Source organism: Coenobita brevimanus, chromosome 6, assembly GCF_032717465.1.
Source record: "Coenobita brevimanus isolate Jiangsu-jjx chromosome 6, ASM3271746v2, whole genome shotgun sequence".
NCBI classification, from domain to species: domain Eukaryota; kingdom Metazoa; phylum Arthropoda; class Malacostraca; order Decapoda; family Coenobitidae; genus Coenobita; species Coenobita brevimanus.
In genome coordinates, this window is record NC_136959.1 from 29,541 (window position 1) to 53,480 (window position 23,940).

At 44.3% G+C, this 23,940-nt stretch overlaps 1 protein-coding gene across 1 annotated transcript; it reads right to left on the reverse strand.

The window, feature by feature from the left end:
* Positions 1-16,786: 16,786 nt before the first annotated feature.
* On the reverse strand, positions 16,787-18,880 carry LOC145402447 (uncharacterized). The gene has a single exon (XM_080274521.1). It carries the CDS (start codon positions 18,878-18,880, stop codon positions 16,787-16,789), a length of 2,094 nt encoding a protein of 697 aa, XP_080130647.1.
* Between the last annotated feature and the right edge of the window lie 5,060 nt (positions 18,881-23,940).

The window sequence follows — 23,940 nt, forward strand, 5'->3', positions numbered from 1 at the left end:
CCTCGTCACCTCACTCATATACACTCTCCTCATCAGTCTCTCGCTCTCCATCCTCTCCACATGGCCAAACCACCTCAGTGTGTTTCTCCGAACGCTTCCTATCACATCCACATCCACACCACAACGCTCCTTCACTTCCTCATTCGTCAGCCTGTCTCTCCATGTAACTCCACAGGCTCCTCTCAAACAACTCATTTCCACTGCTCTCACTCTTGATTAGTGACCTGAGTATATGTAATTTCTCCTGTCATTTTTTCGTCGACATTTCGCGTATTTCCGTTCATTCATTTCCCCCTCTTCCTTCCTGTCTCATCTTCGTTGTCACCTCCCTTCTGCTTGCTCACGTCACATCCTCTCCTTTCCCTCCCACATCTAGTCATCTCCACTACCTCACCTCCTTGATCTTCCATGGCTCTCTCTCTCTCTCTCTCTCTCTCTCTCTCTCTCTCTCTCTCTCACTCATTTCACAGTGATTTTATGGCCTGTGTGTGTGTGTGTGTGTGTGTGTGTGTGTGTGTGTGTGAATAAGGGCAGTTAGGTACGTGGGTCAATATGAAGGAGTGTGTGTGTGTGTGTGTGTGTGTGTGTGTGTGTGTGTGTGTGTGAATAAAAGTAGGTAGGTGTGTGGGTCAATATGAAGGTGTGTGTGTGTGAATAAGGGCAGTTAGGTACGTGGGTCAGTATGAAGGAGTGTGTGTGTGTGTGTGTGTGTGTGTGTGTGTGTGTGTGTGTGTGTGTGTGTGTGTGTGTGTGTGTGTGTGTGTGTGTGTGTGTGTGTGTGTGTGTGTGTGTGTGTGTGTGTGTGTGTGTGTGTGTGTCTGCGTGAATGAGGGTTGGCGGGTGTGTGGGTCAATATGAAGGAGTGTGTGTGTGTGTGTGTGTGTGTGTGTGTGTGTGTGTGTGTGTGTGTGTGTGTGTGTGTGTGTGTGTGTGTGAATATGGGTAGGTAGGTGTATGGGTTAATATGAAGGAGAGAGAGAGAGAGAGAGAGAGAGAGAGAGTGTAAATCCCTGGGGTGGACTTACACTGTGCTCAGGCTGGATATGTATGAATAATCAATGTCTCCCTGGCCTCCCCTTCCCTCACACACACACACACACACACACACACACACACACACACACACACTTTCTTCATATTTACCACACACTCCTACCTACCCTCATTCCTACACACACACACACACACACCTTCATATTGACCCACACACCTACCTACCCTCATTCTTACACACACACACACACTCTCTCTCTCTCTCTCTCTCTCCCCCTGTGTGTGTGTGTGTGTGTGTGTGTGTGTGTGTGTGTGACTCTGTGTGTGTGTGACTGTGTATGTGTGACTGTGTGTGTGTGTGTGTGTGTGTGTAGGATTGAGGGGAGGTAGGTGTGTGGGTCAATATGAAGAGTGTGTGTGTGTGTGTGTGTGTGTGTGTGTGTGTGTGTGTGTGTGTGTGTGTGTGTGTGTGTGTGTGTGTGTGTGTGTGTGTGTGTGTGTGTGTAGGATTGAGGGAAGGTAGGTGTGTGGGTCAATATGAAGTGTGTGTGTGTGTGTGTGTGTGTGTGTGTGTGTGTGTACTATTGAGGGTAGGTCGGTGTGTGGTAAATATGAAGGTGTGTGTGTGTGTGTGTACTATTGAGGGTAGGTAGGTGTGTGGTAAATATGAAGGAGTGTGTGTGTGTGTGTACTATTGAGGGTAGGTAGGTGTGTGGTAAATATGAAGATGTGTGTGTGTGTGTGTGTGTGTGTGTGTGTGTGTGTGTGTGTGTGTACTATTGAGGGTAGGTAGGTGTGTGGTAAATATGAAGGTGTGTGTGTGTGTGTGTGTGTGTGTGTGTGTGTAGGATTGAGGGTAGGTAGGTGTGTGGGTCAATATGAAGAGTGTGTGTGTGTGTGTGTGTGTGTAGGATTGAGGGAAGGTGTGTGTGTGTGTGTGTGTGTGTGTGTAGGATTGAGGGAAGGTGTGTGTGTGTGTGTGTGTGTGTGTGTGTGTGTGTGTGTGTGTGTGTGTGTGTGTGATGGGACGGGCGATATTGATTTACTGATGCGTGTGACCTACTTGTGGAGAAAAATATGTCATGTACAAATATTTCACACACACACACACACACACACACACACACACACACACACACACACACACATTTCATACATATATTTAGATGTGTACGTATAATATGTGTGTGTATATTCATTGTATTATATTATGTGTGTATTGATTCTAATATATGTGTACATGTGTGTGTATATATATCCGTATGTATGTATGTGTATGAGTGAATGGTGGTTTATGTGTGGTGGTTTATGTGTGGTGGTGCAGGTGTGGTAGTGGTGTGGTGGTACATGTGTGGTGCTGTATATGAGAGAGAGAGGGGGGAGGGGGGAGCTGGGAGTAGGGCAGTGAAATGAGGACAGGGCGACATGGAGGCGATTTGTTTGTGGCCACCCCTTACTAAGGCGTCTGGCAATAAATAGATAGACAGACAGACAGATAGGTAGCATTTTTAGTGGTAAGAATATCCATAGAGTATGCTTTTAAAATGGGGTTGCGATAAGGAAGTGTCTGTGCATATCTAAAGTTACTTAATTTCAGAAAACGCAAATCTTTGAAATGATGAGAAAAACACAAGTATATAAAACTGCAGACTCTCACCTTGACTGAATTAATTACAGGTGTTTATGGCGAGCAGATACAGAGAATCAGGACTTCGCACTTGCCTTATTTATCAAAGAAATACGAAAATACGTGTCAAAATCTATGGAACGAAAGAGAGAGAGTACATGAATATATTTCCTTCCCAACACCAAACTCAAATTAAGGGACGGGTCTTCAATTTGGCTCAATGTTATCTTAGTTTTGGTTTTTCTTGGAGCAATTAGAGGGATCCTGGCCTTTGGTTCCTTCTTCCTTGCATTAAAACACACACACACACACACACACACACACACACATCTGGACAGGATGGGATGCGGATTACCCAGAGGAAAGGAAAGCAATTTTGAGCTAAAACGCATCCTCTGCCTCTCTCGAAATCAAATATTAGGTACAATGGAAAATAATTTGTAACTAAAACGCATTCTCTGTCTCTGTCTGTCTGTCTCTCTCTCTCTCATACATCATCCTTACTATCCTCTCCTTGCTTCTCCCCTTCCATGACCCCCTGCCCTTTCTCTCCCTTCCCTTTCCTCCCTCACCCCTTCCTCTTCCTCCCTCTCTCCTCCCTCCCTGATCACCCCTGGAGGAGGTCAAAGATCCATTTATGATTCTGATGGTATGATATTCGCTGCCAACACCCTCCTCTGCCAACACCCATCCTCCTCTGCCAACACCACCATCCTCTGCCAACACCACCCTCCTCTGCCAACACCCATCCTCTGCCAACACCACCCTCCTCTGCCAACACCACCCTCCTCTGCCAACACCACCATCCTCTGCCAACAACACCCTCCTCTGCCAACACCACCATCCTCTGCCAACACCACCATCCTCTGCCAACAACACCCTCCTCTGCCAACAAAACCATCCTCTGCCAACAACACCATCCTCTGCCAACACCACCATCCTCTGCCAACACCACCCTCCTCTGCCAACACCACCATCCTCTGCCAACACCACCCTCCTCTGCCAACAACACCATCCTCTGCCAACACCACCATCCTCTGCCAACACCACCATCCTCTGCCAACACCACCATCCTCTGCCATCAACACCCTCCTCTGCCAACACCACCATCCTCTGCCAATACCATCTTCTGCCAACACCCTCCTTTGCCAACACCACCATCCTCTGCCAACACCCATCCTCTGCCAACACCACCCTCCTCTGCCAATACAACCATCCTCTGCCAACACCCTCCTCTGCCAACACCACCCTCCTCTGCCAACACCACCCTCCTCCCAGCCAACACCATCCTCTCCTCCAACACCATCCTCTCCTGCTAACAACACCATCTTCTGCCAACACCTATCCTCTGCCAACACATCGCCTTGCCAACATCAGCCACGTCCTATCTGACTACCAACATAAACTGCTACTGGTGTCTATCGTGCTTGTTTATAATCTATCTATCTATCTATCTATAGCCTGACGCCCTAATCCCGCAAAAGGGTGGCCGCAGACAAAATGCCTCCAAGTCGCTCTGTCACCCACCATTTGACTGCCCTCCCCCCAACTCACACCCCCTCCCTCATCCTATCTATCTATCTATCTATTGCCAGACGCCTCAATCCCGTTCGGGGTGGCCACAAACCAATCGCCTCCAAGTCGCCCTGATCTCCCTCATATACAACTTGAAATTAAACACACACTTACTCCTCTTGTGGTAATATCCTCACTGGTTAAAATCTTACCTGTGCTTTGATGTCTATATATTTGGAGGTAAAAGAATAAAGTGGAGGAGTGTATGAAGGAATTTGTAGAAGCGAGAGGGATTGGTAAAGAATTGTGTTTATGTTGTAACCTTCAGAGAGTTAATACAGAGAAACTGACATAGGTAAGATCGGGCCGTCTCCTTACTGCATAGAATAAGATGAATGTGTTAGTTGGATGTATACTAATGAATAAAGGTTAGCAGACTCTATTCCTTTCTTCTTGTGCAGTCACAGGATGTAGATGAGTATTCTGCGCATCCTTTACACTCAATAAAGAAGTCACACTGCCTGGTACTGCATACTACTTGGAGGTTGCAGGCGAACAGACAAAGAAGGGATGGATGATCTTCGTTACGGAGCTGCAGTTACAGTATTACAAATTAGAATAGATAGATAGATAGTTTATTGACAACATGTACATATACACATAAAATATTGTATACACCTTACATACAAAATACTAAATTACCTTAAACTTCCCGAAAAGAAAATATTATTACTGTAGTCCGCAATGTAACGAAATGAAGAGTAAAACAAAGGTAATCAATGTTTTCAGTGCTTTCCATTACACTGGCCCAATGTGGATGTAACGCCAGCCTCACCTGAATGTGTTCCCGACAAACTGCAGGCTGAAGCTACCGTCTGCACAACACCATTCTCCTTTCAGGGGACAGGGACGGAGTTGAGACGTGTCTATAGCTGTCTATACACACACACACACACACACACACACACACACACACACACAGATAGATAGACAGGTAGGTAGATATCTTTTTCTGCCACTGAGCTACGTGAAAGAAGGTGCAAAACGGCGAAAATCTGGGCCCAGCTAGAGTAAAGAAACAGCCTTGTCAACGTCCCTGGTGTCAGTATGTGATTAACCCCCGCCCTCTCTCTCTCTCACTCTCTCTGTCAGTCTCTCACCAAGGCCGCACCACGTCTCCGCCACCGTAAGATGAGTGTAGTGTATCTGTGTGGCTTCTCAAGTCCTCTTCCTCACCGTCTGCTCCTTCCACCGTCCCCTCCATCCTTCCGACGGCCTGGTACTATCCTTGTCATATCCTGTAGGCTTCACCCATTCCCCATTCCACCTCCCAGTCTATACCTAGGAACCTTCTTTACACTCAGCCTCTTGCGACTTACTCCCGTGCTGAACAAGAGCGAGTGAGAGCTGGAATACAATGCTAGAGTTGTCCTGGGAATGAGAGGGTTGATTTTCTCATGTATTATACTCAACGTCAAGATATTCTACATCATCAACAAACAATCTATCTATCTATTGCCAGACGCCTTCATCCCGTAAGGGGTGGCCACAAACAAATCGCCTCCATGTCGCCCTGTTCCCTGCCATTTCACTGCCCTGCTCCCAACTCAAACCCCTCTCTCTCATATACCTCTCCACTCCATCCCTCCATCTCATCCTTGGCCTCCCCCTCCCTCTCCCCCCCTCCATCTCACTCACATACACTCACCTCGTCAGTTTCTCACTCTCCATCCATTCCACATGCCAAACCACTCTCCTCGTCAGTTTCTCACTTTCCATCCTCTCCACATGCCAAACCACTGTCTTCCTCTGTCTGTATTTCCGTCTGCCTACGACCTCCAGTCTTTCAAATGCAGTGTGTCCAGGCTTCTCGAAAGGAATGGATTTTGATTTTGTTATTTCTTCTTGCAAGGAATAATTTTGCAGATTCGTAGCTCTTCAATCCTTTGTCTTTACAATAAATAAAATATACTCTCATCATCAGGGTACTTTGGCCATGTGGAGAGGATGGAAAGAGACTGACGAGGAGAGTGTATGTGAGTGAGGTGTAGGGGGAGGCCAAGGATGAGATGGAGGGATGGAGTGGAGAGGTATATGACTGAGGGGGGTGTGAGCTGGGAGCAGGGCAGTGAAATGGCAGGGGACGGGGCGACATGGAGGCGATTTGTTTGCGGCCACCCCTTACGGGATTAAGGCGTCTGGCAATAGATAGATAGATGAACGAATCCTTAGAGTCTGGGAGTGAGTGAAATGGCGGGGAACAGGGCGACATGGAGGCGATTTGTTTGTGGCCACCCCTTACGGGATTAAGGCGCCTGGCAATAGATAGATAGATGAACGAATCCTTAGAGTCTGGGAGTGAGTGAAATGGCGGGGGACTGGGCGACATGGAGGCGATTTGCTTGTGGCCACTTCCCACACACTGTATCTCCCTTCGTCTCTTTAGCTACGATCAGACATATCTATTTCGTGATAAGATGGGCCTGAGAGTATGACGTCACCACCACCCCCTTCATGATCGGGGGAACTCATATCCCTGACGTCAGCCCACACTGGACATGTTTTAGTGTGTCAGAGGAGGTGTAAATGCTCTCTCTCTCTCTCTCTCTCTCTCTCTCTCTCTCCCTCCCTCTCTCTCTCTCTTTCAATTCATGGGTGTCAAAGGATTAATATCTTTTTTTACAAAATATATATTTTTTTCAATAAAGATCAGCCCCATCATCAGTGTGTATGGTAGTGAAGAGTCATGAGTAGTAGTAGGAGGATGAGGAAGAGGAGGAGAAGAAGGAGGAGGAGGAGTAGCAGAAGTAGTAGTAGTTATAGTAGTAGTAATGGTTGTAGTAGTAGTAGTAGTAGTAATAATAATAATAATAATAATAATAATAGTAGTAGTAGTAGTAATAATAATAGTAATAATAATAATAATAATGATAGTAGTAGTAGTGATAATAATAATAATAATAATAGTAGTAGTAGTAGTAGTAGTAATAATAATAAATAATAATAATAATAATAATAATAATAATAATAATAATATTAAACTGTAAGCCGCATTTAGAGTACAACCCTTCACTTATTTAGCATATACTGAGACAGACAGACAGACAGACAGAGATAGACAGATAGATAGACAGACAGATAGATAAAGTAAAGAGCTTTGGAGAACTGAAAGCTCCATTCTGAGGCAGAGCCCTTTTATTTCCTTATCATCAAAGCTTCACTCAGCTCATACCTTCTCCAGCTCAATAAAACCAAAACTCATATATTAACAGAATTGGAATAATAATAATAATAATAATAATAATAATGAAACGCCTTGGTAATACATAGTTCCTTTATTTCATTATTTATTTACAGAGTTTACATACAGAATATAAAAATAATGTATATCTGATTTTTCAATTAGTTTAGACTCAATATTCTAGGTATGTGATGGCCAGGTGTGGTTCACTCCTGTGTTGAAAGCCTGCCTCCTCTCTCCCTGTGTGTGTGTGTGTGTGTGTGTGTGTGTGTGTGTGTGTGTGTGTGAGAGAGAGAGAGAGAGAGAGAGAGAGAGAGAGAGAGAGAGAGAGAGAGAGTGTGTGTGTGTGTGTGTGTGTGTGTGTGTGTGTGTGTGAGAGAGAGAGAGAGAGAGAGAGAGAGAGAGTGTGTGTGTGTGTGTGTGTGTGTGTGTGTGTGTGTGTGTGTGTGTGTGTGTGTGTGTGTGAGAGAGAGAGAGAGAGAGAGAGGAGGGGCAAGATAAGTGTAGGCCATGCCTCCTTCCCATCGACTGAGGAAGCTCCCTAACACCTTTTCCTAAGCGATTTATTTCTTTACACCATACTCCCCTCTTCTGTGATACATAAATCCTTCCAACATCCTAAAAACAGATACTAGCCCACCCAAAATAAATCGCTAAGGAAGAGGCGTTAGGGAGCTTACTTATCGAAGGGAATACACACCCACAGCCTACACCAAGACCCAGCCTGACACACCAGCGCTGGTATTGGTGGTATACGTGGGGTCCATGATGCGTTTAGCAGATGTGTGGATGGTTAGCAGAGTCGTTTTAGCGAAATAAAACACACACACACACACACAAAACACCCAGCTCCCCCCCTTCCCCGGTCGCAAAACTCCCAAAGTCAGCTGGAGTGTGGTTTAGGTTGGGTTGGGTTGGGTTAGGTTAGGTTGGGTTGGGTTAGGTTAGGTTGGGTTGGGTTAGGTTAGGTTGGGTTGGGTTAGGTTGGGTTGGGTTAGGTTGGGTTGGGTTAGGTTGGGTTGGGTTAGGTTGGGTTGGGTTGGGTTAGGTTGGGTTGGGTTAGGTTAGGTTGGGTTGGGTTAGGTTGGGTTGGGTTAGGTTAGGTTGGGTTGGGTTAGGTTGGGTTAGGTTGGGTTAGGTTGGGTTGGGTTAGGTTGGGTTGGGTTGGGTTGGGTTAGGTTGGGTTAGGTTAGGTTGGGTTAGGTTAGGTTGGGTTAGGTTGGGTTAGGTTAGGTTGGGTTGGGTTGGGTTGGGTTAGGTTGGGTTAGATTACGTTAAGTTAGGCCAGAGAGGACTTCTAATTGTACTTTTTGCCGGGAAATACATAGAGTACAGCCCAAAGAGACTGATGTGGCTAATTTGTGGGCTAAGACACGAGCCCCACTCACGTCTCAGCAACTCACGTAAGTACCCAAACACACATCGGGAATAGGCTGACTGGGGACTGACTTCGCGGGGTTTTAGACTATGGATTTTGCTAACCATCCACCCACCACCCACCACATCAAAGCAAATCCCCGTCTATACATTTAAAAGAACACTCAACATCAAAACACACAGGACTGTCCTACCCACGAGAGTACACATAATGCTAAGGGGAAGGGATGGGGAGATAAAGTCTAAGGGAACGAGTCTCCAGGTTTCGCTATCGTACCCTGGCAAACTATCTGTCAACAGTGCGTCCGATTTCGTGTATAATATGATATATTTGGGGGCCCATTACACATGCTATAATTGGTGGCCTAATTATATATGATATAACTGGGGCCTATTATATATAACGTGATATAAGGATGAGATGGAGGGATGGAGTGGAGAGGTATATGAGAGAGGGGGGTGTGAGCTGGGAGCAAGGCAGTGAAATGGCGGGGGACAGGGCGACATGGAGGCGATTTGTTTGTGGCCACCCCTTACGGGATTAAGGCGTCTGGCAATAGATAAATAGATATAACTGGTCGCCTAATACAATTATATACGGTATGATATGATATAGTACTGACAACTGCTTCCTTTGCGTATCATATTATACATAAAATCGGATGCACTGTTCGCTGGTAGGCTGCCATAGCACGATAATAAAACCTTCAGATTCGTGCGCCGTGACTACAGTGGCTTCGCAATGTCGTAACCCACAGGCCTAAGCGACTTATTCTGGTCCACTCAATATCCACTTGAACTTTAAATAAAAAATTGATAAGAATGTGATAATGTCAGCGTGTCTGATGCAAAATAAATCGGTAAGTAAGAGGCGTTTGACTCTGAATACCACTTCATACCTCTGGAATGTCGTAACCCACAGTCCTAAGCGATTTATTCTGGTCCACTCAATATCCACTTAAGTAATATTGATAAGTGATATGAATATGAAAACGTATCATATGCAAAATAAATCGGTAAGTAGGAGGTGTTAGACGCACAATACCACTTCATAACACTTCATAAAACACTTCCAAACACTTCACAACACTTCATAACACTTCCAAACACTTCACAACACTTACAAACACTTCATAACACTTCACAACACTTCATAACTCTTCCAAACACTTCACAACACTTACAAACACTTCATAACACTTCCAAACACTTCACAACACTTACAAACACTTCATAACACTTCCAAACACTTCACAACACTTCATAACTCTTCCAAACACTTCACAACACTTCATAACTCTTCCAAACACTTCCAAACACTTCATAACACTTCCAAACACTTCCAAACACTTCCAAACACTTCACAACACTTCATAACACTTCAAACACTTCATAACACTCCAAACACTTCATAACACTTCACAACACTTCCAAACACTTCACAACACTTCCAAACACTTCATAACACTTCATAACACTTCCAAACACTTCATAACATTCCAAACACTTCATAACACTTCCAAACACTTCATAACACTTCCAAACACTTCACAACACTCCAAACACTTCATAACACTTCCAAACACTTCATAACACTTCCAAACACTTCACAACACTTCCAAACACTTCATAACACTTCCAAACACTTCATAACACTTCCAAACACTTCATAACACTTCCAAACACTTCATAATACTTCCAAACACTTCATAACACTCCAAACACTTCACAACACTCCAAAAACTTCATAAAACACTTCCAAACACTTCATAACACTTCCAAACACTTCATAACACTTCCAAACACTTCATAACACTTCACAACACTCCAAACACTTCATAACACTCCAAACACTTCACAACACTTCCAAACACTTCACAACACTTCACAACACTTCATAACACTTCACAACACTTCATAACACTTCCAAACACTTCACAACACTTCCAAACACTTCACAACACTTCCAAACACTTCACAACACTTCATAACACTTCCAAACACTTCACAACACTTCACAACACTTCCAAACACTTCACAACACTTCATAACACTTCATAACACTCCAAACACTTCACAACACTTCATAACACTTCCAAACACTTCATAACACTTCCAAACACTTCACAACACTTCATAACACTTCCAAACACTTCATAACACTTCCAAACACTTCATAACACTCCAAACACTTCATAACACTTCCAAACACTTCATAACACTCCAAACACTTCATAACACTCCAAACACTTCATAACACTCCAAACACTTCATAACACTCCAAACACTTCATAACACTTCCAAACACTTCATAACACTTCCAAACACTTCATAACACTTCATAACACTTCCAAACACTTCATAACACTTCCAAACACTTCATAACACTTCCAAACACTTCATAACACTTCCAAACACTTCATAACACTCCAAACACTTCATAACACTCCAAACACTTCATAACACTCCAAACACTTCATAACACTTCATAACACTCCAAACACTTCATAACACTTCATAACCCTTCCAAACACTTCATAACACTCCAAACACTTCATAACACTTCATAACACTCCAAACACTTCATAAAACACTTCCAAACACTTCATAACACTTCACAACACTTCCAAACACTTCATAACACTTCACAACACTTCCAAACACTTCACAACACTTCACAACACTTCATATAACACTTCCAAACACTTCACAACACTTCCAAACACTTCACAACACTTCACAACACTTCCAAACACTTCACAACACTTCATAACACTTCATAACACTTCACAACACTTCCAAACACTTCACAACACTTCCAAACACTTCACAACACTTCACAACACTTCATAACACTTCACAACACTTCATAACACTTCACAACACTTCCAAACACTTCACAACACTTCCAAACACTTCACAACACTTCCAAACACTTCATATAACACTTCCAAACACTTCACAACACTCCAAACACTTCATAACACTTCCAAACACTTCATAACACTCCAAACACTTCATAACACTTCCAAACACTTCATAACACTCCAAACACTTCATAACACTTCCAAACACTTCATAACACTCCAAACACTTCATAACACTTCCAAACACTTCATAACACTCCAAACACTTCATAACACTTCCAAACACTCCAAACACTTCATAACACTTCCAAACACTTCATAACACTTCCAAACACTTCACAACACTTCTAAACACTTCATAACTCTTCCAAACACTTCATAACACTTCCAAACACTTCATATAACACTTCCAAACACTTCACAACCCTTCCAAACACTTCACAACCCTTCCAAACACTTCAAACACCTCTTCCTTAACGACATGGGTAATGAGAAGGAGTAATACAGTAAAAAAATCGCTCAGGAAACGACGCTACGAAACACAGGAACCTACGTAACACCTCTGCCTAAGCGACTCAACACCTCTGCCTCAGCGACTCATTCTTCACCAAATGGGATACTGAAATGGGACACTGAAATGGGATACTGAAATGGGACACTGAAATGAGACACTGAAATGGGATACTGAAATGGGATATGGAAATGGGATGTTGAAATGGGATATTGAAATGGGACACTGAAATGGGATATTGAAATGGAACACTGAAATGGGATACTGAAATGGGACACTGAACTGGGATATGGAAATGGGATACTGAAATGGGATATGGAAATTGGATACTGAAATGGGATATGGAAATGGGATACTGAAATGGGACACTGAAATGGGGTACTGAATAGCTCTTAGGGGAAATAAATCGCTAAGATGGAGATGTTGCAAGGCCACTTATATCACTTTTTACAGATTCCCTAACACCTTTTCTTTACCGATTTATTCCTCATTTAACACCTTAGAATCCCTTTGTGCAGGTGTGGAAAAAAAAAAAAAACTATTCTCATCGGGTAAATAGTCCCTTTGCACCTTTTCCTTAGCGATTTATTCTGGATATGGTTGATTAATATCCCTTTGTACGTTACCTATGCAGCGTATGGCGATATTGGAAGGATTTATGTAACACGGAGGGGAAGAGTAAGGTGAAATAGGCAAAATAAATCGCTTAGGAAGAGCGTTAGGGAGCTTCCTTATCTCATACGGGCCACACACTGTCTTCGCCCCGGCATTACAAGAACCGGGTCATTCCTGGCTGACGGGTTACATTAAGGGGGAAGGTATCAGGCTGTGTGGCGCCAAGCTGCTGTTTTCCCATCCACCTCACTGTAACTCATCAGCCAGAAAGGACCCAGGTTTTCCGTGCCCAGTCTCAGGTCTCGTCTTTCTCCCGCATCTACAGCATACGTCGTTGGTACAAAAACGGCATAAATCGCACACAGAACAATGTTAAGGTGTATTATAGGCCAGAGAATAAGAGGACAACACCGAGGGGCGAGTTTCACCTTAACTTGGCCCAGATTTTCGCCCTTATGCAGCTCTTTCCACGTAACTTAGTAGCAGAAAAAGGCAATACTACAACTCTGCATCCTCTCCATGGCACTTCTTCGTGACTAGGATCATATTGTAGTACTGTTATAACTCAGCATTCACGACTGAGAGGCGGCAAATTTTGGGCCAAGTTAGAGTAAAACGAGTATGCCCTGTTAAGTGGTTGATGCTGGTGGTCACACGCTTAACCTCTTCAACCCGGTGACGTGCTGCTGCAGAGGGTCGCCTTCACGTGGTGGCACCGACTTAACCAGGCGTTCCTATGCCCGGACATCATTCAAGAGACCTTCAGCTCCCTCTCTATCCCCCGAAAGGAGAATGGTGAACAGATGTAGTGGTGAGCTCAGAGCCAAAACTACAACTATCAGACGTAAATTTTATTCTGTCCTCCATCGTGTCATTTTTTTCAAACCTGGACAGATCTGTAGCAATAAATGGGCTGACGGTGACCCCCTCCAGTTTAAAAAGTCTCCCCAAAGGTCAAATAAATAGAGAGATAGAACCAAAATTATATACTCCAATATATATATAGTATAGGAGCAAAGTTATTAACATTTTCGGTTCTGAGGCCTGGTCTTTTTGTCTTTTTCCTTTCATCATCTTCTCCTCCTCCTCGTCCTCCATGCTTCTGACACTTCATTAAGCTAACTGGAGAGATCTGGCTATGGAGAGACAATATGGCCACTATTCACCCCTTCTCTTAGTCCAACGGGAATTAATTATAAAGGGGGGTCCATTTATAATGTGTATATTCCACTCCATTTTAGGATTTCTCGTATGTTGTGGAGACGGTTCTGCTAGTCCTGTATCTTCCAGCAATTATCATGCTTCTTCCACTGCCACACTGTCGCCAAACACCAGCAGACTACGCTATCCTTTCAACACGTGGGATTCTACCAGTTGCATTTCAAGTTGAGTGCTTTTACAGGCCACCCCATATTATCAAAATACAACTCCTCCAAGCAGCTGATGATCTTTGTGCATGGGAGACTTCTGAAATTGGAGGGGTTGGATACAGCCCACATTCACCCATTTCAAAGTGCGGTGCTTTTACAGGCCACCCCATATTATCAAAATACAACTCCTCCAGGCAGCTGATGATCTTAGTGCAGGAAAGACTTCTGAACTCGATGGGTTAGACACAGCCTTCATTCACGCATTTCAATAACACTTGACTCCCTTTTAAACAATACTGTCTGGATGCAGCATGATATAAAAAAGTACTGGTATGATGTGGCCACAGTGAAGGGGTTACATAGGCAAACCCACGTCTCATCAACTTCCTAAATGTCGTCTTATTGAAACTGAGTGAGCGGAGGTGTCAGTGCCCAATTTCTGCCGATCATGAACCCCTGGACTCCGGGTGACGTCCATTGCCGCATATTTCGGTGCTACACAATGCCGAACAGCTTAGGAATGGAGGGGAGGTTGAGGATATGGTTACTATTTCTACCCTTCCATTTACAGGAGTCTAACCTAAGATCTTCAGAAATGACATGAATAAACGGAGAAAGACGTCCCAAGAGTGAACAGACAAAGGAAACATCTGTGACCCACCTGCGTTCCACATACAGTGGATCGTCACAATGATACAGAAAGGTTAGGCTTGCTCTACCATCATCACGTTAGAAATCATAGTAAAATTATCGATTCACACCTTCGGGCACTCGGTTCTAACCATCTTACTACAGTGACGTATTATTTGAATCGTGTTACCTTCAGACGACTTTGTTCAGCCTAGTGGAACCCTTTTAAACTGGAGGGGTGTGACAGTTTTCATTAATCGATTTAGTATAAGAGATCTTTCCATAACTTGAACAAAATCGTCCAGAGGTAACAATAACAGTAAAATTGATATCACCACATTGATGAGGGTAATAACAACGCCTAAATATATCTCTCTTGCACACACCCACACCCACACTCACTCACTTGTACATTAATAGGCTACACTAGGATATGTCGTTTCTGTGTACACTATTTACAGCGTGGCTCGGCTCCGTGGCACCAGTCAGGTAAAGGATCGCGTCACACTGAGGCCTTAATCGAACTCGTGACCTGCTGAAGTGAGATTTTATAAACTTTTACCCCGACGTACAGGATCAGGTTGTTTGGATCAGAATAGGTGACATGGTTGACTTCACAGTAAATTTTTCTTGGTGTTCATTATGCCTGTTACTTCTTGACACCGGTCCTCTCATGCCTTTGATTTGTGCATTTTCAGTACCTGCATAATGCCTTGTTAATGTATAGGGTTAAATAAAATAAAACATAAGGAATGCAAATTGTTCAGTGAGAGGTGCTGCAAAGTCTGGTCTGTCGCCCAAAATTTGACTGTCTGATTCTGATGTACTGGACCAAAAGTTACCCAGATCAAAAGTGCACTAAACGACAACTGAACATGCTTATCTCATGACACCACGAATGCTTTGCCCACTAGGAACTTTCAGCCCTAATTTGGTGAGTTTTGCCCCCGTCCCTCCTGACTTAGACCTCAAACTCGGCACTGTCATAGCTAGAGAAGAATGAGCCTGGAATTCAAACAGCCACAGTGCCATTTAACTTAACCTAGTGTGTTTACAATGGGCCAACACTGGGTGAGGTGGGCAGGGGATCTGGGACATCATCAGCCACGCATGCACACTTGTTGTTTGGTATACTTTAGGTCTGAGTAACTTGTCTGCTACACCTGGCTCAGAGTATACAGACCCTTACCTGTGTCTCTAAGTTCTGGTCAACCATGATTTATTTTACGTATTCTTCAAGGACCTTTAAAGATCCATGTCAAAGACCTTCATTTGGCTCACAGATCTCTCTTAACAGGGAAAGATGTTATATATTTCAAAATTCTCATTTACCTTCAAGAGCTTGTGGACATGACAAAGATTCATTTTCTGAAATCTTATTTGATCACAGGTTTTCAGACACTGGAAGATCCCTTTTCTAGCTTCCCTGACTAGGACTCGTACAATACCGTCACACACAGACCCATTTACTAGATTTTCATTTGAATAATCTCCTGTCAACTTCAGCTGCATATCCTAAATTCTTCAGTAAGTCTCAAAACTCATAAATAATGGGATATGGATATACCACATTTCCCTCTGACCCCAAAATCAGCAGCCACCAGTTTTATTTCTTTTTTTCAGATTTTTACTTTACTCTGAAAGGGCGTCAACTCCAGGATGTAGAGTATATTCAAAATTTTCCCTTAGACTCAAATTCTTATGCCTTTGAGACCTTATCTTCTATTTTGTGTCATAATGGACAGTCAGGATTTATTAAACACTAAGCATGCTGTGAGCTTTTTAAATATTTATTTTCAATGATCCACGAAGAACTCTTTCTCATTACACTGATATTTTTTAGTACACCAGCTTAGTCACTGCAGATCTGGCTGACTTTTCCTGAGTGGGTGGCTGTGCTTTACCTCGCCATGGGTCAGGTCACATCACTGGTGGGTGACGAAGTGTAGGAAGTGGAAGATGGGGAGGAAACACACAGAAGGAGGTCAGGTGTGCTGGGGAGGGAGCGAGACCACAAAGTCGACAGGCCCTGCCATCCCACTACACCTCTGTCCCTTCTTGATAGCCTTCGTCAGGGGAGTCATGAGCTTTGATGCGATTTGCAATGCCATGGGGGAGTGGGGGCAAGACAGGCACACCTCCACGGGCATGGGGTGGTGCCTGAGAGCCAGGGACCCATGGACGCTCCCCCAGGGGCCCAGTGGGGCTTTGAGGACTCTCTGCTCCTTCCACCACATTCTCCCTGGACTTGTATACAGGAGGATGGCTCACTGCAGACACATCTGGGCTGCAGCTCCCTCTGCCACTGTACACCTGATCTGGGGCATATATGTCCTGCTGGGTGGGGTTCTCCTGGGTCTTTTGATGGTCGTTTATGCTCCTGTCATTGCCATTGGGACTTTCACGAGAACCAGTGTTGGCCTCGTGGATGGGAAGCCTGTAGTCAGTTGGACAGCTGTATGTCTGAGGACCAAATTCTGTTGAGTTGCCACCAGGCTGGTAAGAGGTGGAGTCTCCCAGACCATAGCTGTCATAAGGAGGGTCATTTGGCATGTAGCCGGGGTTGTAATGCTCATGGATGAGAGGCTCTGTGGCATCAGAAGCCTCCTGAGGCGTAGTATCTTCAGGCCAGAGTCCACTGGGGTAGATGGAGTCCCCTTCCACTTGTGCATAATCCCCGCCCATACTCACAGCCTGGACTGTGCCACTGGGGATGTGGCCATTGATTGCCCGTACAGCTCTCTCTGCCTCGCTGATCACATCAGGGTTGCCGTGTGATGAGCCCAGCGTGCCTGAGGACCCACTGTTGTCAAGAAGGCGTGGTGGCTTCTGCACAGGGTTGGGCTTATTAGGGGAGATGGCGGTGGAGGAGGGTGCCATGAAAGAGTCTTTTAGGGGAGTGGGGGAGGCATCAGTGTGTGTGCGGGCCAGCACCAGGCAGCCCACCACCAGGGCCAGCAGTGCTGCCACCACCAGCCCCAGAGAGATGCCAGCAATATGACCCGAGTGCAGCCTGGCTTGTGTGGCAGCTCTCATCTTGATGGTGAGGGTGAAGTTAGCAGAGGCCACACCGACAGAGTTAATGGCCACACATCGCAAGGCGCCAGAGTCTGTCTCCTGTGCTCCTGTAATTACCAGCTGGCTCACTGTGTTCCTGTTGGCCTTGTTGATGATGTAGACGCGTTGTGGCCCCAGCCCCACCACCGACCCATTCACCACTGGCATCTCGTCCTTGTACCACATTATCTGTGGTGGCGGCTGGCCTCGCACAGGGCAGGCGACAGACGTGTTCTCTCCCGCCACACCCTGCACCACACGCACCACCGGCAGGATGCTGGGAGGGCAGGCAAAGTCCTCCTCAGTTAACATGTGGAAGGTGTGACCAGCGATCCTCTTTGGGGAGTGGCAGGAGGGAGAGACGGGGTGAGGAACACGTCTCTTCTCCAACAACCACCACAGCGGCAGCACCCGGCAGTCACACACCCAGGGGTTGTCATGTACCTTCAGCCCATGCACCCTCTCCAGACTCTTCACGGTTGCAGCAGGCAGTTCTGACAGCTGGTTCCCCTGCAGGTCAATTTTCTCCAGAAGGGACAATGGTTTGAAGGCCATTTGTGCAACACTTGTAATGCCTGCATAGCTCAGGTCCAGGCGTACCAGGGATGGGGTGTGGGTGAAGGAGTCACTGTAAATCTTATGCAGTCTGTTTCCTGCAAGGTACAAGTCCCTCAGTGCATGAGTGTACGAGAAAGCCACGGCAGGAACATCAGTCAGTAAGTTGTCACTCAAATCCAGCTCCACAAGATTGGTCAGCTGGGAGAAGGCTGTGGGGTCAACTCGGCCAATCTTGCAGTCACGCAGGTAAATCTTCTGCAGGTTAATAAGCCCTGCATGCCTGAAGGCGTGCTTGGGTAAGGTCTGCAGATTATTACCCGTTAAGTCCAGCACCTGGGTTTCTGGGTCCACGCCAGAGGGAACGCTGGTCAACCATTCGTCTCGGCATTCCACTGCACGCTTGCCATTCTTCCAGCGGCAGGTGCAGACGCTGGGGCAGGAGGAGGAGGAGGAGGAGGCCAGAACCACCAAACACATGGCCACGAGCACCACCCAGCCAGGCCTGTATAGGAGCACCATCGCTCTCCGTTACAGGGGAGCGACGGGCTGGCATCCTCTACGTGGTGGCAGGCGGGCAGGTGGTCTAGCTAACCCCCAGCCACTCTCACATGGGCGGCAAGCTGAGCAAACACTTCATCACAAACTGTTTACCGCTACTGGCTCTTTTAAACACACACATTGTTACTTGTATATTCTTTCATTCCATCTGATTTTTATTTTTGTGTTTTCCCAGCTGTGTTTTGAATATTTCCTTTGGTCTTAGGCTACAGATACTGGAGTTACTGATGGTTGCAAGTACAGATAATAATTTCTCGTCACCAAAGATACGTTATAGAAAAGTGTTAAGTTTAAATTTCAAGAACTGTAATAATCAGTTTCATATTTGTCTGTTTGATGTTGAGACCTTAAGTGTGACACCAGACGAAATACACAAATATCAGCCTACAGAATTAAATAAAAATGGCACAAAATGAACTATGAATGGTGTCTTTTAGTTCCAGTTCAGTGTCTCGCACGTGTAGGATTTATTTTTTTTCAGTTCCAACATCAGCGTACTTTCTTGTGGGCAATTTTCAAGATTATTAAGTGAGTCTTGATACCGTGTTGCTTAAATCCATCCACTTCATATGTCCTTACCAATTCTTTAGCCTTCGTCACCTGTGAAGTTTAAGATTATGAAGTTAAATTCAAAATCCACCTCTTTCAACAGATCCATATATATTTTTAGCTAGTTCTCGGAAATCCACAAGCTTAATTTAACACTAAAATCATTTCAACAATTACTTAGCTTTCTGTCACCAGTGAGGTTTAATAATACGCAGTTAATTTCAAAATCCATCCTCTTCCAACAGATCCATTTATATTTTTTGCTAGTTCTCAGAAATCCACAAGCTTAATTTAACACTAAAATCATTTCAACAATTACTTAGCTTTCTGTCACCAGTGAGGTTTAATAATACGCAGTTAAGTTCAAAATCCACCTTCTTCCAACAGATCCATATATATATATTTTTGGTCAGTTTTCAGAAGTCCACAAACTTAAACAGAACACTAAAATTATTCCATCAAAGTTAATCCTCGCAATCTGTCGTCCACATTCCTAAACACAATATAGATTCCTTGTATTTCGCTGCATTAATTCTCCTGGTAATATATATTTTCTTTACGTACCGATAGTTTTCAGAAATTCACAGGCTCAAACAGAACACTAATATTATCCCATCAAAGTTAATCCTCACACTCTGTCGTCCACATTCCTAAACACAATATAGTTTCCTTGTAATTCGCCGCACTGATTTTCCTGCCATTAGGCCTGGAAGTGAAAAATGTGGGAGATAAATAGCCATCGTGAATATCATACGTCACCTGCAGTTTTCCACGGCATCGATATTTCCATCAGTCTATCGTCTGTCCTCATTCATTCTCAGGTCTTTCATTCACGTTTCTTATTCACAACTGTCCATGCATTTGATAAGTTAGGAGAAACACACTGAGGTGGTTTGGCCATGTGGAGAGGATGGAGTGAGAGACTGACGAGGAGAGTGTGTGTGAGAATGTGGATGTGATAGGAAGCGTTAGGAGAAACACACTGAGGTGGTCTGGCCATGTGGAGAAGATGGAGAGTGAGAGACTGACGAAGAGAGTGTGTGTGAGAATGTGGATGTGATAGGATGCGTTAGGAGAAACACACTGTGGTGGTTTGGCCATGTGGAGAGGATGGAGAGTGAGAGACTGACGAGGAGAGTGTATGGGAGGTGGAGGGGGAGGCCAAGGATGAGATGGAGGGATGGGGTGGAGAGGTATATGAGAGAAGGGTGTTTGAGCTGGGAGCAGGGCAGTGAAATGGCGAGGATGGAGGGTGAGAGATTGACGAGGAGAGTGTATGGGAGTGAGGTGGAGGGGGAGGCCAAGGATGAGAAGAAGGAATGGAGTGGAGAGGTATATGAGAGAGGAGGGCATGAGTTGATAGCAGGGCAGTGAAATGGCGGGGGACAGGGCGACGTGGAGGCGATTTGTTTGCGGTCACCCCGTATGGGATTAAGGCGTCTGGCAATAGATAGATAGACAGATACATTTTTCTCACCACTACTGGCTCTGTAGTTCCCCATAAAAAAAAAAAGATTATATTGGTACAAGAAAAATAATTACGGGAGAATGGTTTGCTGGCAGGATGTAACACTTCCGGCAGACCTGGTTATTGATTACAGGTGAGAAGAGACGGACCACAGGTGAGTGATATGTCCGGTACCGCGAAGGAACGGAGAGGGAGGGAAGGTAGGGAGAGATCTATTATTATTATTATTATTATTATTATTATTATTATTGCTACTACTGCTATTATTATTATTATTATTATTATTGTTAGTACTGCTATTATTATTATTATTATTATCATTATTATTATTATTATTACTATTATTATTATTATTATTATTATTATTATTATCATTGCTACTACTACTGCTATCATCCTCAGCATTATTATTATTATTATCATTATTATTATTGTGATCCCTACCCTGACGTATGGAAGCGAGGCGTGGACCTTGCAAGAGGGGAACAAGTCAAGAGTGAGAGCAGTGGAAATGAGTTACTTGAGAGGAGCATGTGGAGTGACATGGAGGGACAGGTTGACGAATGAAGAAGTGAAGGAACGTTGTGGGGTAGATGTGGATGTGGTTGAAAAGATTAGGAGAAATACACTGAGGTGGTTTGGACATGTGGAGAGGATGGAGAATGAAAGACTGACTAAGAGGGTGTATGTAGGTGAGGTGGAGGGAGGCAGAGGGAGGGGTAGACCGAGGATGAGGTGGAGGGATGGAGTTGAGAGGTATATGAGGGAGGGGGGAGTGAGTTGGGGGGAGGGGAGTCAAATGGTGGGTGACAGAGTGACTTGGAGGCGTTTTGTCTGCGGCCACCCTTTGCGGGATTAGGGCGTCGGGCTATAGATAGATAGATAGATAGATTATTATTATTGCTACTACTACTGCTATTATCATCATCATCATCATCATTATTATTATTATTATTATTGCTACTACTACTGCTACTATCATCATCATCATCAGCATTATTATTATTATTATTATTATTATTATTATCATTGCTACTACTACTGCTATCATCATCATCATCATCATTATCATTATTATTATTGCTACTACTACTGCTATCATCATCATCATCATTATTATTATTATCATTATTATTATTATTATTATTATTATCTAACACCAGGTATTTTCAGGCTTCCTAAGGTGACTAACAATTCTTTACTTCCATTCCCACAAGACTATACTCTAAGCAACTATAAATGCCACCAAAATCACTTCCCCTATACCCCGTTCACTCTCACTTGGCTCAAAATTACAATCACTCGCTTCTGAATGCTGAGTTGTAGCAATAGATTAGCCGTGAATTATGATGTTAGTCACGAAGAAGTGCTATGGAATGGATGGAGAGTTCGTAGTGTTTTACTTGGCTGAGATACGGGATATAAGCTGCAAGGAACTATCTATCTATCTATCTATCTATTGCAACATGCCTTAATCCCGTAAAGGGTGGCCACAAACAAATCGCCTCCATGTTGCCCTGTCATGTGCTATTTCACTGTCCAGCTCACATCCCCCTCTCTCATATACCTCTCCACTCCATCCCTCCATCTCATCCTCGGCCTCCCCCTCCCTCTCCCCCTCACTCACATACACTCTCCTCGTCAGTATCAAATTAGGGCAGAATCAGCTGTATGTTCCGGTATCACACACACACACACACACACACACACACACAGAATCAGTCGTAAATATGCACACACACACACACACACACACACACACACACACACACAGAATCAGTCGTAAATATGTTCCGGTATCGCAGCCCCGGAGTCCACTGAGCTGACATTTCCGGTGAGCTTGGAGTCTTCACGTACATAGTAAGCTTCAGGGAGCGCATACCTCCACAGACACCAGTAAAATACAGAGCTTACTTCTGGAATTCCTCTTTCCTACCAATAATAATAATAATAATAATAATAATAATAATAATAATCCATCCATCATCCAATCCTACATCGCCCCATGAGGAGCGTAGGAGCCCGGGGCTAGGCAGTTGGTCCCGACATTTAAGATGAGTGACCAGCCTCACTCATCCCTGAGTGGCACTACGTGAGCAATCAACCCCAACCACCCCTTGGATATAAACCTTCATCGGCGCAATCCGGTTGGAGCGCAATAATTACCCACTAAACCACCAGGCGCCAAAATTTGGCTATATGGTTACCACCCAGCGTAGTAAATGGTTTCCTGGTGCGCAGGAAACCATTTGGCTTGTCACTCAGTGTAGAGTCACCCACAGGCAGAAGGAAGAGGAAAGAATGAAGGAAAGACAGACAGAAGAGGATGGAAGGAAAGAAGGATGGAGAGGAAAGGGCAGACACCCGAGAGCAGCACTACATCGAGTGAGTGGATGGTGAGCGCCCACACCTACCACTAATAATAATAATAATAATAATAATAATAATCATCATCATCATCATCATCATCATAAAACAATTACTTAGAGACGGGCCCACTAGTCATATAATTCTACGGTCACAGTTTGCCACGTTTCATTATCTTGCACAACTCCGCAGTCACTCAAAAAATCTGATTAATTTCTGAATCCGGACCAGAATTCGTACCAAAATCTATTCAGTTCTTCCCTACCACACCGTCCACCCATCACCCAGACTTCAAAGAGAGCAGATAATAAGTATGCGGTATATTGTGCACAGACAGACACGAAGGGAGGGGGAAAAAGACAAACGCGGATGAATACATGACCTCTACGTTCGTTGGTGGAAATAAAAACTACTACTACTACTACTACTACTTTCTAACCACACAATTTCCTAGCTGTTAGAGTACTAGATGCTTCTCTTCATTGCAATCAACTCGCCATGCTTTTATAACTACTGTCATTCGATTTTTAAATGTAATTGGCGCCAGATAATTTGAATTTAATATAACCATCGCCTTATAACTCATTTACTTTACTAACACACGGCTTATTATTATTATTATCATTATTATCAGTGC